Source organism: Podarcis vaucheri (assembly GCF_965113315.1).
Source record: "Podarcis vaucheri genome assembly, chromosome: 2".
NCBI classification, from domain to species: Eukaryota; Metazoa; Chordata; class Lepidosauria; order Squamata; family Lacertidae; genus Podarcis; species Podarcis vaucheri.
Window position 1 is genome coordinate 43,355,036 of NC_138760.1, and position 16,136 is coordinate 43,371,171.

The following is a 16,136-nucleotide window of genomic DNA, read 5'->3' on the forward strand; positions in this document are numbered from 1 at the left end:
AACCCTGAGGCACCCCACAAGTGAGAGCCCAGGGGTCTGAACACTCATCCCCCACCAACACTTTTTGAACACAGCCCAGGAAGAAGGAGCAGAACCACTGTATAACAGTGCCCCCAGCTCCAGCCCCTCTAGACGGTCCAGAAGGATGTTATGGTTGATGGTATCAAAAGCCGCTGAGAGATCCAGCAGAACTAGGAAACAGCTCTCACCTTTGTCCCTAGCCCACAGGAGATCATCGACAAGCGTGACCAAGGCAGTTTCAGTCCCATTAACTACATATATATAACATATATAACAGCGTAGCGAATACATTTTGGAGGTGTGGAGCATTGAGTGCTGATTTATTCGTATTTTTGGTCATGCCCTAAAATTGTGGTATTTTGGAAAGTTGCAATAAATGAGATTAAACTTATAAGAGGGTATGAATTGCCAGAGGCACAGTTAATTATATTGTTTAGAAATATTAAAGATCTGGTTTTACCAGTGGTGGGAAAATGATGAGTGGTCACAGGGAGACGAGGGAGAAAGTGGGGAAGAAGAGGAAGCTGAAGGGGTAATGAGGCTCAGTGAGCTGGGAGTCTGTGACAGAAAGAAGTCCAGAATCAAAGGCAAAAGCTGAAGCAGGGAAGAAGGGAGGCTAAAAAGTGGAAATTAATCCGGTTGGTGAAGAGGCACAGGTGTCTCCCCCTCCTGCTGAGACAAGCTCCTCTTCTCCCTTGTCTCCAAGAACCAGAAGAAGCATGAAAAGAGGGGAGGAGAGATTGGCAATGGGCAGTTGCTGTCTCCCTTTGCTTGGGGGGGGGACCCTAGAGAGGAGGGGACTTAGACAGCTGTGGGGAGGCAGGGACCTTCAGTCTCAGCAACGGCTTCATGGGGGCAAGAGCTACTGGAGATGAGTTGCTGTGCTCATTAGGCCTGACACTCCTCCGCAGATCGTGTTTTTGCTAATAAAGAGTTCGCTCCAACTTGCACAGTGTGATTTACTGCTGGCTTGCTTCTGACTGCGGGTTTGGAAGGAGCTGTGGGACTTGGGGGTAAGGGATAAAGAGCTGGGAGTTGGCATGGCGGTAGATGGGGTTGGTTGAGTGGAGCAAGCAGGAGCAGAGCCCCTAGTAAAAAACCCACACAACTTTTAATAGATGCAAATAATGGTTAATGAGTACAACACATTAAGTCCATCTATCTCAGTAATGATAGTAATGGCAGTAGCTTTCGCAAAATTTCAGATGGGGGTCTCTCCCGGGCCTACTTGGAGATTGGGAATTGGGACATTCTGTGTGCAAAGCAGACGCTCTACCTCTGAGCTTCAGCCCTTACATGAAAGATATTGTATTCAGGTTTCTATAATTTGTATTAATAGGTGTATTAAGTAACACGGTGGGCGGTAACAAAACTGCGCTGTGGGAGGGTGAAAGAAGACATAACCGCCAGAAGGAGAAAACCAGAATTCCTTCAACCTACCATCTAGCTAGATTTATGCTTCCCCTGTGCTCAACTCTGTGGTGTTGCTTTGTGTCAACTGCAAAATTTAAACCTGCTTCTGTTCCTCATGTCACGCTCCAAGCTAAGTCAAGTTAGGCACCTGGTTCTAATTATCTAGCAGCTTGCTACCCAAGGTCACATGCCTATTTGTAGATTCCATTACACTACATACCGTACCGAGTACTTAAGGTTCTCCCCCACACACACACACATATGATGCAATTATTTTCATCAAGTTCCATATTGTGCAATTCTTCATCGACCATGTCTGGTGGATGTAAACAGTGGAACAAAGTAGATGAGTGCAGTAAAAAAAGGACTGCAGAAGGCAGAGCTAGAAATATTCCAAGTGCTCAGAAATCTGGTGCTGATGCCTAAACATTTTTAACCCAATAAAAATTGGCATATAATAGGTAGGCAGGGGAGAAATGATGTTGGCCAAGTCTAGATGCAGAACCTAACTTTCTCTTTGTTCCAAGAGGAAGCAGCTTCAGCCTGCACATCCACACTTGGACAGCGTATTTCTTACATATGTAATGGTTCAGCAGCTAAGCATCAGAACCACTGGCCATGTATCCCAATAGTGAAAGTGCAGTATCACCAGATGCAAGCACATGTGCCTGGATACACCCACATAGACCCAATGAAATTTATGGACCTAAATTAGTCGTGAGCAATACTTTTAATTTGTCTGAGTTAAAAAGCTAGTTGACTACAACCCATGGCCTCTTGAATGCTTGTGGGCAAAACTTATCAGGAGAGGAATAATGTGTGGCCCAGCAAATAGTAACATCACACGAACCTGATTCACACCAAGAATCCTTCAAAAGATATATAATACAAAAATTCGTCTCAACAGGTGAATGCTGAAATCCTAAATGCCCCACTGAACTGATTGGAACTCAGTCCAATACTACCAACTTGGAAGCATTAGAATTAAAGAATCGAGTCTAAGATTGACTTACAGAAAGGATCAAATGTGCTTCAGACAGTCCAAGTTAAGTCCGTGGAAATGATAACAGCACACAGACTGAATATAGAGATACAAAGGCCAATGTGTATCTGGCAGAGGACATATCTGACCTCAGAAAAACAACTGGCTTAAGCTGAAGCAAAGCATACAAAAGTCAAGTGGCTGGGTCAGAGGCTTGATCAGTGACAGTCTACTATTCATGTCCTCTAACCATGTATCTGCTCCACCTGTAAACCAATTGCAGGAGGGTACAGCCCTCACTTCACTGTTGCTTATCTTTGCGTATTTGTATGCATGCCTGTGTTGGGCCTGTAGCAAAATTTTAGTTTCATAGGTGCTTTAAATCTCAGCAGAGACATGCTCACCGGAGACCCAGCACATTAATTTCATGCTTAGACTGTTTTAAAAACCGCTCCCCCCAGAATTATACAAATCCTGCTAAGCCTCTTGCTAGCTGTGTGACTGAACCCCATTGTCCTGTCCCAATAGGCCTTTAAATCATTTTGACCTGATCCTAAAACAGGAAATCTGTGATGAAGTTATAATTGCCGCATTGTTTGGGAAATAAAGTTAAAGGATTAGTCTCCCAAACAGAAATATGTGAACAGCACTGGCAAACAATACTCTAATTAAACATGGAAAGCGGTGGAAATTCAGTGAGTACCTCAGCATGCTTAGTAACATGTTATCAAGACACGTCGCTAAAAGGGCTTGTTTTAAAGCAGTTCATAAGCCTAATTTATTTGGCTCCAGCACTTTCTTTCTTGGACACATCTCAAGTACAGATCTCTGTTCAGTTTTACCCATAATGTGCCAAGAATATCAGAGTCTGCGTTTTGTCTTGATTTTTCCCTAGAGCCCCTTGACAAATCATTTGACAACCTTACAATACTTTGATTCAGCTTTTTTTTTTAAAAAAAAGAAAGAAGACAAAGCGGAACCAAATCTCGCCCCCCCCCCATTTCATGGCTTAAATAATAAATAACAACAACACTCTCCCACTTTGACTAACAAAACATAAGTGAAACTATTCTAATAATCCTCACCGAATTACATACTGCAGCTTAGCTCTGTAGACTTATTTCCTGGTTACTTGCAAGGAAAGAAACAAAATTAAGGACAAAGCCACTTAATTCACAGGCTGCAGTTGAAACACTACCAGCTTCCAATATACTATTGTTCTTGGGATTCATTAAAAATTACTCCCTCCTGAAGATTTTTGAAAACTGACATGCCTAACATTAAGTCTGGAAATATTGAGGGAAGGTATCGCATAAGCCAGAGGCAGAACTTCTGGCAGATAACTATAGACCATGGGGAAGTCTAGAAAACCAGGGATAAAATGTATTAAAGTCTCAAGCAAAGATCGATGTTTCACACACGTCTGCTAAGCACTCTTTCTGAATTCGTAAGAGCGGCATCTTTCACTCTTATGAATACTCAACTTTTCTTTTCTGCTTTAGCACGTAAGAGTAAGAAAAAGGATACCATCCCCACCATTCATGTTCCTGCATGGGTTATTGATCTGGGCATGCCTTTGAAATGAAAAGAAGGTTACAGCAATGACTTGTGGGGAAATCAGCATCCTCCTCTGAGGAGCACAGGAATTCTCTGCATCAGGAGTGATTGAATTACTCCGTCTCCAGCGGAGGCTGACTAGAAGGAGGGAAGGCCAGAAAGGTAAACAATTCAGAATGGCAATGGTTCAAAAGCACAAGAAAGCTACACTTATTGAGCAGTAAAAGTTGTGTTTTCTCAATCAAGGCTATCACGCAAAACTCAACTCCCGTAAATTAGGAAAGGACTCCTATCAATTCTACAAAACAGTCCTCCTTACTGACCTATTTAAAGACACAGTGGAGCCTTACCTTGCAACCTGAAATCTTGGGACTGTATAAGGAACGAACAGGTTTATTGTAGTGTAAACATTTGTAGATTAGAGTCTGCTTCATCATCCACAAAGCTTATTTCACAATAAATCTGTTTGTTCTTAAGATGTCACAAGACTGCTGCAGCAACTCCCGTCTCCCTCAATAAATTAACACCGTTCTGAAACTTGGGAATCGCACGTTAGCTGCAGAAGAACCCACTACAGCTTTAAAATAAATGTAGATGGAGGAAATGCTATCAAAGGGATCTGCAAAAGGCTTTTGATCATGCATTCTAAGTGTATTACGTAATAAGATCTTTATTTCATGTCTCTGGTGTATGCCTTTCATTTTAACATTTGAAGAGCAGGTGTACAAATTTAGTCACAAATGAGAAAAGCAGGTTGCTGCTATGGAGACTTTTCAGTGCATGGCAATACTGGAATGTAGACGTTTCAGTCTGTTTCTATACTTATTGGCAGCAACGTGACACTTGCAAGTTACTCTGCTAGATACTAAAAGAAGGAAAGGAGATGATTACTTAACATAGCATCTGGTAAATCGGGGGTGTTTCTCTTCCCTCATTTCTGTGGCATTTTCTCTCCTGTGGTGAGGCATCCCCCCTAATATTAGGGGTGTAGTTGGTGGGAGAACACTATGCAGTCTTCCTCTGCCCTAGAGAGGAAAGTGGCTTCTAAGGAAGAAGGATTGTCCCTCAGTGTCATGTGTGTACTTAGTTTCCCCTATGAAGAGAAAGCTTGCACTACTTGTTCAGGCAATAAGTCTATCTTTGTACAAACATGGTCAGGTTATATCCCACCACTTTACATTTCAGGAGAATGTGAGATAGCAAGGGCCACTCCATCGGCCTTGTGGGGATAAAGTGCCATTTGGCTTTTCATTTTCTAGAACCATCATCTGCCAAGAGCATCCCATTTGGTTGCATCAGAGTGAAAGAGGAGACAAGAGAGGTCCACTCCATCAGAACGGCTGGGACCAAATGTCATTTGGCCTCTCTTTAGGGTTTCCCAAACTTGAGTCTCCAGGTGTTTTTGGACTACACTTCTTGTCATCTCTGAGCACTGGTCCTGCTAGCTAGGGATGGTGGAAGTTGTAGTCCAAAAACAGCTGGAGACCCAGGCTTGGGAAATCCTGTCCTAGAACCACATTCCTCACTGGCACTTCAATCTGGTACTTCTTCATACAGCACCTTGACAATGATCTGTAGCCAAGAAGAAACCTCAGCTGCACATCAAGGTTAAGGAGCAGAAAGCTTAAACACAATCCCATACCGGACTGAGCTAAAGGAACTGGGGAGGAGGCTCCATGGAAGCCAGCACTTTTGCTTTAAGCCTTGCTTTGGTGCAGGGTTACATGTGAACACAGCCAATAAATGGTTCCATACTAGTACCAGCACCTTTGGACACACTCCCAGTGGCAATGTTGCTAATGGCAATGTTATCATTTTTAGCACTATGGAAATAAATTCATGGAAACAGATCTGCCCCTTAGTTTTTATCTGCTCATGCATTTTTCATTTGTGTTCTAATTATTGTATGGGAGTCAAGAGGGCATCTTTATCAGGTACAACCTGAACTCTCTATTTGAAGTGGGATGCCAGATGTACTCGAGAGCTCAGCACAGGTAACATTAAACCACACTTAAGGTTTTGCTCGTCTTCACAGTGCTTACCTTTCCCGCTTCATCAAATCTGCCCACGTGACAAAACCATTCTCGGGAACAGAACCAAGTTGGCATAATTACAGTTGGTCCATGGGAAGTAAAAACCTGAAAAAGGAGCATTAAAGCACACACTATTACTATAAAGAGTCCCATTCTTAACAAGTATGTTTTACAAACCATGTGCACGACAACTTCCTTCATTGACATTAATCTAATAGCATGCATACTGTAGCAAGTGTGGCATAAACTTTTCCCCTGTTATGAGCAGTGTACACGGACAAATTATAAGAGATGCTGGGATACAATATCTCCCGTGCTTCGTTTTTCTTAGCTCAAAGCAGCAATGGATGGTGGAGGAGGAGTAAGATTAGTGGAACAGGCTGAGGAATACAATAATGTAAACTTTTCTCTGTTCTTTTCTTGCCCCCCCTTCCCCTCCCAAACAAATCCGTATCCCCTATTAGGTAAGCAGTACCTTTGGAGGAGGATGCAGGGAGGGAATTTAAATTAGGAAATTACGACATCCACTCCCCACACATGGGGGACATCCACTCCTCTGGCCTGACTCCTTCTACACTCGTGAATTGTTTCAACTAAAAACAAAGCAAAGCAGAACAAAACTCAAGAGTCTCCAAGCATTTTATCTAGCCTACCCTCCTAAGTCGCTGTGTCCCAAGTCGTGTGTGTAGAAAACACACACACACTCCACAACACAGTTTACACAATAAATGCTATATTCTGTCCAGAGATTGATTTGCATTCTCTACGTATATTCTTGTTTCTGTGTGCAGCATTTATGATGAAGCTCTCAAATATCAACCTGACCATGGGGTTTGCTAAGACTGCTTGCTACCTGAGTGCAAGATTGAGGCTCAAGCAAACATCTTCCATTTGCTCCTCGGTGGTGTGTAGCAAGATCTCTATAAACCTTGAAGATTTGGGGTCGGAAATGGAGTTCTTGTGAATCAAGCACACCTGGGTGCTTTACTATTTGCAAAGAACATGCCAAAATTAACAGCCAATGGAAAGTACTGACTTGCATGCAAACCAAACAGAAAATATTTGAGCATGTATACACATATGAACACAGATAGCCTTTTGGTACCTGGAAAAAAGATATCTGAATGAAACTAGTGTCTTGGAAATACAATGAATGTAGCCCATAATTTGTATATTTTTTAATGTTGACAGCTTCACTGAGTAATACCAACAAAACCAGGAAGGTTTATAATCGCCCTTTTCTGCTTTAAACAAATATGTTTCAAACCTAGTGTTGAAATAAACCAGAATATCCGGATTATGTAAGGTAAACCTGTTCATTCCATTAATACAAGACCAAATGTCTAGTAAGTTTATAGACTAATCTTGTTGACAAGAAGTTAAAGAACCATGATGCACTCTGCCTTAAGTATTAAACAAAGATATTCTATGAGCTGGTTAAGCAGACAAAGACATAAAAAACAAAAGGACTGCCTTCTATTCATTGAAAATGCTTTTTTTCTCCATGGCCAAACAATTTATTGATGGTACTGCTAGCATTAAAACTTCTAAAAGCTAACATTAACACCAGCTTCCTAAATCTACACTAGCATCCTTATTTTTCAAGTGATATGAAACACATAACCTCTGAGGCTAAACTATGGGCAATCCTCAATGAGCCCAAGTGCAGTTCATATGCTCCCTTCTCCGTTTTTCCATATGGCTGGGAAAAGGACTGTGACAAAGTTCAGCTGTGCTTCTACAGAATCCCAGCTTACTGTTTATGTTCAAACCAAGGATCCTAGCAAAAGACACATTGGCCTGACTCACACAACATAGTAGGGCAAACTATGGCTTACCAGGACCAGACTGCCTGAGTGTGTGGGCTCCAGGAAAGGAGCTCACAGTTGTTTTGCTCTCCCCTGGTCCCTGAGTTGAGCTAAGCCAAACTTTGACTAAGCATGTTGACTGTACTAATATGTATGGTTAAGCTCTTTCCACACTAACCATGAGCTGTAGCCAGAAAAACAAAACGGCAATAAAAAGTAGTAACCAATAATACATGGGACAAGTATCTATATACTTGTGGCGGCCTCCTCCCAATGCACATTGCGTGACATCACACACACATGATAGGCCCCATGTTGGGCGCAACTTGGCACCTCTGGCTGAAATTCTTGCACTGATGGAACAACTGACATAGTGCAGTGCTGAGTTCTTCCCATACGTCCAAGATTTATTTTAAAATAATAATAATAATGGAAGCTGGGCTTATCCCGAAGTCATCTGTGCTAGATGCTAGATACTGCACAGTGCACAGCATATATAAATCAATGGCCTTGTGGATTTGTAGAAAAATGCACGACTGCTCTGTACTTCCTGGTTTTTGCTGAAATGCTATTCATGGAAACCCTTGTGGCTGCCACGAAGGTCTTCAACATACTCTGTTTCTTGCAGCTGACATTCTGCAAACTGGCAGGACAAAGCTTCCCGAGAAGAAAATAGTCTAATTGTGAGGCAATTTTAACAATTTAGGGTCATAATCTGTTAAACCATTTAGCCCTAACAATCTCATACTGTCAGTGTGTGTTTTTTTAAGACTGAGCAGCCACAGCTCTCTGGTTTTATGGTTTAATACAGTCTGTGCTCACTAATCATTCTTAGCGGAATCAATACAAATCCCAACATAGAATGTTCAGATCCCAGAATGAAAAAGGCAGCAATTGTATTAATCCTGAAAGACCCACTGTGAAAAAGAAGGCCTTGTGATATTTAACTGCCTCAGGAAAATTAGCCATACATATATATTTGAGGCCACACAGGTGTGTCTTGAGATGATATAATCATCTCACAAAGAAAGACAGCTTAGGCACAGTAAGGGATGCTCATCCGTTTGTAGTTAATCACCAGGGAGATGACTACTAAATTAAAATAACAACATAACTACAGGTGACGTGATACTTTACTAGACCGCATTCACTAATACATAAGGGAAAGGATAACAATCCCTAAGCCTACTGGAGCAAAATACTGCTTCAGCAACCTTAAATATGAAAACAGATTAGCTGTGAAAAATGAACAGTAATCTATGATTAGACAAATCAAGGATATATATATGTGTGTGTGTTTCTTCACAAACAATGATCCATGGAAACTTCAACAGAGATTCCTTGCAGTACATGAAACAATATGAAGGAAAGAGGAGAGCGGATCTTCAGATATGAGTTTCAATCAAGAAATACAACCTAATTAGCAGAACAATTGAGATCAATGAATGAATCACCCAAGAGGCACCCAGCTCTGAGGTTGATTTTCTAATTATTCCAGAAAGCAAAAGAGACCCATGGTACCCAAATGCCAAGACACCCACCATAAAGTACATAACTTAATGTGATCGCACACTTCCCCAACCGACAGCCACAAATCTGGGGAGCCCTGAAGGTTAGGAGTGTTATGACCTCCCAGGAATTTTTTACTGCTAAGACACACTCTCCCCCATATAGTAGAGTCTGGCTCTCATCATGTACTACACTTACGAAGCACAGCACCAAGTCAGGTTCTTCTCCTGCAGTGGCGTAGCGTGGGGGGTGCCAGGGGTGCCGACCGCACCGGGCGCAACATCTGGGGGGGGGCGCGAGTCCAGAGGGAAGGGACAAGTTCCTTCCTCCGCCGGGCTCCCCGCCGCCACCGCCAGCCTTGCGCCCTAGCGCGCGCGCCCCCCGCCGTCGCTGTGGCTGCGCTCCGCTCACTGCTCGCAGGAGGAGCAGCCGCTGCAGCAGCGCCGACGCCGCCACCGACGCCTGGCCGGGCACGGGCAGCCTCTGCACCCTGCCGCCGCCACCATCCCCTCGGCCGAGCCACAGGCGGCGGCTGCTTCTGCCTCCATCCTCCTCCGGGCAAGCAGCGTTGTTTGCGCAGCAGCGCCAGCGGCAACTCGCAGGTTAGGGGTTGGGGGGCGCAAATTACTTGCCTTGCCCTGGGTTAGGGGGCGCAAATTACTTGCGTTGCCCCGGGTGCTGACAACTCACGCTACGCCGCTGTTCTCCTGAGCTCCAAGTTCTCATCTCCCAAGAAGCTTATGGGAACATTCTTGGAATCATACTACTTGGAAACAGCATAAAAGCTTAGTGCTGGAGAGGATGAATGGCATTTTTCATGTTAACGCTGGAATGGAAGCACCCAACAAATCTCAGCTATCCTCCCAACCATGGAGAGAGGGAATTGTAATGGGGCGGGGATTGTCCCTCAAGTTGTTCTGATGTATCTGAGGTACCCTGTGGTAATGACCCCTACTTCCTCTCCAAGGTCACAAGGGAACCCTGGGGGTCACAATGTTCTCCAGAGGGTAGCAGAATACTCACCATGTTGAACATAAATGCATACATCTGACCTATAATACAATATGCTCTTTTACAGTGGCCTGAAATAATTCTGTCAACACTGGGCTGAATGATGATCCTCAACATCTGCCCAACTGTCACAGACTTGAATACAGAAACATACGCAAAAAATCAACAAGACAAAACTGGATGAAAAGTGAGTTCAGACATAGGCAGGGATTCTGGAAATAGACTGACAGTGTAAGGTGGGCATAAAATAGAGTGTAAGAAGAAGCTGCAGGTCATATTTTTAGGTTTTATTTTTAAAATGGAACTCACAAAATTCTAGTACCACATTCTGATCAAACCACAAACAACTCATCTGGGGTCCCATTCAAAATCTGTTGAAATACAGTTCTATAACTGTTTCTGTAGCATAAACATTTAAATATTTCACTCTGAATAATAATTAGAGTCATAGAAATAACTGTGACTGAACAGAAGAGGGAGCAGTTTTATCAGTCAGGCACACTGTGAATCATGCATGTTAGGGTAGATCAATGGAACCATTCTTGCCAAGAGTTTGCATAAATCACATTTATTATGTTCAGCCCACACTATGACTAGGGGGGAAAAAGTTTCTTTACATGAAGATACTCAGTAAGTTTTTTTAAAAAAGCATAGTCAAATTTATACATTAAAATAAGCACCCCACATTAATAAGCAAGCTGATTAGAAATACTGTACATATGTAAAAACATTTGCCACAATCCTATGCGCACTGATGCAGTACACAGACTCAACTGAAATAAATGAAATCTATAAAAAAATTAACCAAGACTAAAATGACACCAAAAGGGTCCAAGTGTTATAAACAATGACTTGATCACTGGAACAGAGATCATTTCTGAAAACATTCACAGAGACAAACCTCACTTTGAGCAAAACACCCTATGTAATACAGACTGTACTATTTCATAGCATAGATGGATCCTGGACAGTACCCCATATCAAAGTGAAGTATAGGGAGTTTTCTGTAAATCTCAATGCTGAGCTTATCCATTTCCTGTCTCACTCCTTAATCTCAATGAGAAATGAGTCCCGGCACCCTCATTGGTCCACTAAAAATATTAACAATTCCAACATACTACATGAATTATTCAATATATACACATATATTCTGGGGTGTATGGGGTAGCGTGGGTAGATAGATAGATAGACAGACAGATAGACAGGCAGGCAGAACAATGTACACACACTGTAGAAGTATAGGTGAGCATAGGGCTTGACTTTTAGACTTATGTATACTAGATATACTTTTGCATACAATTTTGGATATATTGGTCAATTTTCAAATACCCAGCAATGTATGAGCAGCTTGGATGTAAAACAAATGCTCAATATAAGAGTCAATCCAGTGACAGCAAAGCTTAATCATGTTACAGCTGTCAGATTCTGTGTATAAATCCACTTAAAATGGATTCTTCCTCTATCCCTAGTGAGGAAACACGTGTCTGAATGCCCTGTTCAGAGAAATGGGCATGTTAGAGAGAGAAAATCTAGGTCAGATCCCTTTTCTTTCATATGCTAACTTTTCTTGTCAAGGGAGTTTTATGTGTGTTGGGGGGGTGGGAATTTAAAATGTGATTCCTGCACTCCTTGCAGTCTGAATGCAGTGCAGTCTCATGTGGGCTGTGCTGTGGGCTATTTTTAAACAGGGTGTTTAGTTCTCAATTTGGGAAATCAGGTTAACTTTATTTTGAGGGGAGCTTAAGAGATTTTGGTTTTTCCATAGAGTAATTAGCACCTTCCAAGCACTATAACCCGTGCATATGTCAAAATTCAGAGCTGTGGACACTTCCGCTTTGGGGCACTTGTATGCAATCAATGTGTGCATCCTGGGAATCCTGTAAATAGTAAGCAAATTTCTGAAGGGCAAGAGTGCAAGCTGGCTGCCATTCTGTCACGACAATAGCCACACCTGCAGCTCCAGGGTCTCTTCTGAAGCTGAGAGTCTAAGCTATATCTTGACCTTGAGTGAAGCAGTGAGCTCCCATTGCTCTGTCCCAGCTTCTGTCAGCCTAGAAGTTTGAAAGCATACCAGTGAAGGTAGATAAATAGGTACTGCTGCTGTGGGAAGGTAAACGGCGTTTCCATGAGCTCTGGCACTTGTTATAGTCCTCCACGCACCAGTAGCAGTTTAGTCATGCTGGCCACGACCCGGAAAGCTGTCTGTGGAAAAACACCGACTCCCTCAACCTGAAAAGAGAGATGAGCGCCGCACCCCATAGTCACCTTTGACTGGACTTAATTGTCCAGGAGTCCTTTACTTTACCCTTTACCTTTTACCGGAGCTCTAAGTGCAGACATCTAAGAGGGTTTGCTCCATTAAGCAATGGAAGGCCAGACTCCTAGTACAGTGGTACCTCGGTTTACAAACACCTTGGGTTACAAACACTTCGGGTTACAGACTCCGCTAACCCAGAAGTAGTACCTCAGGTTAAGAACTTTACCTCAGGATGAGAACAGAAATCGCATACCGGCAGCCCAGTGGCAGCAGGAGCCCCATTAGCTAAAGTGTACCTCAGGTAAAGAACGGTTTCAGGTTAAGAACGGACCTCTGGAACGAATTAAGTATGTAACCAGAGGTACCACTGTATAACATCTACCCTTAGTCAATCTGGAGGCCTCACTCTGACTGCCAATCACAATAGCTAATGGTCTACAGGCCTTTTCCTTTCTCTACCTAACTAGATACCCGAGATCAATTTTCATACAGTCCTGGGTTAGGCCCCTGACTCAGAAAGTCCCATTTCAAGATCTGCATTCCCCAACTTTATCCTCTACAATGAAACTAGAGTATTGCTGAGAGTGGAACATTCCTAGGGGCACCACTATCAGCCCCCATTTCTATTATTGCCCCCCCTCAGAACACTAAGACTATTCCAACTGTTCTGACATTCATTACATGATAATATTTATTTCACTGCCCCAAAAAACAGGCTGTTTCTTATTTGGCATTTGGGAGCTCAGAGTCCTAAGCCCAAAGGGTTCTAAATTGCATGGGAAGCCTCACTTCAGCCTTCCTCTCCCAGTGCACAGAAGGTGGTAGAACGAGGTGATGTGGATACAACCAAGTTTGAAGGCCCTGCTGTTATTACACTTTTAATGGGTTTGTAAACCATGCAGAGTACTGCGTCCTGGCCAGGCCATAGCTCTCCTGACACATTATTTGGACTGGAGCTGCAGTGTGAAGATACAACCTTGGAAGAGACAGCATTGCCTTGGTGGGTCCCAAGACTCAGCTACATTGCCAAAGCAAGAACACTTTGTATGTTTATGCATTCTAACACCGTGACACCAGATGGTGCTGTGGAGTTCTGTTTTTGCTTACTCGATTTCTCACACACAGTTTGCAATGCGTTTCACTGACAACTTCTTTGATGGGTCTAGATCCAGAAAAAGACCCAGTTTGCCACACACCCACACATTGGCACACACGCAGACACACACGGGCTGAGAGCCTCAGCTGTGCCCCTGCATCCTGCCCAGGCCTGCATTCTGGCCAGGCCTGCATTAAACACGCACTAAACAAATACAGGGGTACCTCAGGCTACATACACTTCAGGTTACATATGCTTCAGGTTACACACTCCGCTAACCCAGAAATAGTGCTTCAGGTTAAGAACTCTGCTTCAGGTTGAGAACAGAAATCATGCTCCGGCAGTGCGGCAGCAGCAGGAGGCCCCATTAGCTAAAGTGGTGCTTCAGGTTAAGAACAGTTTCAGGTTAAGTACGGACCTCTGGAACGAATTAAGTACTTAACCCGAGGTACCACTGTAAACAAATTCTTATTTTCCTGATTTCTGAAGTTATGTTCTGGCAATCTATTAAGAGCCAGCCCTGAAAGATCAGAAACATTCCATTTTGTGCACAGAGAGAAAATCAAGGAGGCTTGAGATTTTCAATTCCATACTTACCTCTCATCATTCACACACACACACAAAGGAAACAGGGGGGGAGAAAACACTTGGAATAGGTTCACTCTTCTTCACAGCTTTTTTAAAAAAATAAAACAAAACAAAGAACATTAAAGCAGTCTTTTCTTCTTTAAATAGCTGGGAATAACACTTCCCCTAGCATCTCAAACTTCTGTGCATTTACTCATCTGCAGCTACTGCCAAACCCTAGAGCAATGGGAACTCTCAAGTTCTGTGCAGTGATCATGAGAAGTGGATAAGACACTCGTACACACGTAAACTATGCCAAGTTCTGCAGTCAGCAAGACGAACTGGTAAAACTGCATTATGAAACACTTTGTGAATTAATCCGTAGGAGTAGATCTGGCTTCTTCAGTAGGATAATAAGTTTATTCTTCATTTTCTGCCTTGCCTCAAGGAAGCTTAAGTCATATTTTTAGCAAACTGTGACTTGGTCAGCCACAGAAAGTTGATTTCCTAGGGTTTCAGAGGGAAAACACCAACTGACTGTGTTTCAGAGCATCCTCGACTCAGTAGATAAACTGACTTGAGGCTTTGAAAGCTGTGCGTGGGTGTCTTTATTCAGTGGCATGGTGCAGGGCGTATCAGCCCTACTGCTATGCCGAAATGACCATGTAACAAAGGTTCTTCTGTCATTTCTCTATGGTGCCTCTTCACTTGGTCTACTGCAGGGGTCAGCAAACTTCTTCAGCAGGGGGCCGGTCCACTGTCCCTCAGACCTTGTGGGGGGCCAGACTATAATTTGAGGGTGTGTGTGAAAGAATTCCTATGCCCCACAAATAACCCAGAGATGCATTTTAAATCAAAGGACACATTCTACTCATGTAAAAACACGCTGATTCCCGGTCCGTCCACGGGGCGGATTTAGAAGGCAATTGGGCCAGATCTGGCCCCCGGGCCTTAGTTTGCCTACCCATGGTCTACTGGCTTCATGCTAATCCTGTTGAGAATGACACATTGTACTGGCCTGCATACAAAATCCCTGGATTGTGCACTTAAATTGGAAGATGAGCACTCCACCATCACTTTCATTCGCATCAGCTTTTCTTTAGCAATTCTGGAGATCTCCCCACTTATATCACCCATTGCTGAGTTCTGCAAGCACTGCCTAGTGATGGACACAGGAGCTGTACAGCTCTGTGAGCAGGAGTGACCAGGGAAAATAGAGTGGGATTTAGAGGTGTTCCCATTTTCAAGCTGTTGCAATATTTCTGACCATGTTAACAAAGGGACAAAAGCATTTCTCGCAGGAGCAACTTTCACAGTACAGTGGTGCCCCGCAAGACAAATGCCTCACAAGATGAAAAACCCGCTAGACGAAAGGGTTTTCCGTTTTTTGATGCGCTTCGCAAGACAAATTTCCCTATGGGCTTGCTTCACAAGACGAAAATGTCTTGCGAGTCTTGCGATTTCTTTCGATTTCCCCTTTTTCTAAGCCGCTAATAGCCTTTTAGCCGCTAAGCCTTTAATAGCTGCCAAACCGCTAAACCGCTAATAGCGCTAATCCGCCAATGGGCTTGCTTTCCAAGACGAAAAAACCGCTAGACGAAGAGACTCGCGGAACGGATTATTTTCGTCTTGCAAGGCACCACTGTAACGGTTTAAACAAAATAACAAGACTACACCGGGGGGGGGGGAATTAATGGAGCACTAAATACACATAAAGGCAATATATTTAGAATATATATTTTTTCTCGTTAGTATTTCACTTGCTCTTGCCTCTCCTAAATATTTTTCTAACTCTAAATAAGAAATTAAACATAAAAAAGAAAATGTTCCTTTCCCACAACATTTCTATGCACTCAAACATTTTCAGCCATATCTCTCCAAT

The 16,136-nt window shown here is 43.1% G+C and overlaps 1 protein-coding gene across 5 annotated transcripts in view; it reads right to left on the minus strand.

Annotated features, from left to right (window-relative positions):
- The window catches only part of B3GNTL1 (UDP-GlcNAc:betaGal beta-1,3-N-acetylglucosaminyltransferase like 1), a 174,807-nt gene that overhangs the window by 43,391 nt on the left and 115,280 nt on the right, over nucleotides 1–16,136 (minus strand). For 4 of the 5 annotated variants that reach the window (XR_014217136.1, XM_082213876.1, XM_082213875.1 and 1 more), the window contains one exon: nucleotides 6,016–6,111. Coding sequence is in view for 4 of the 5 variants with exons in the window: in XM_082213876.1 (XP_082070002.1) it covers nucleotides 6,016–6,111 (96 nt within the window). In the remaining variant the exon portion in view is untranslated. Of the gene's footprint in view, nucleotides 1–6,015; nucleotides 6,112–14,284; nucleotides 14,477–16,136 lie in introns of those variants that run through there. The other variant, XM_082213878.1, reaches the window with a different exon arrangement.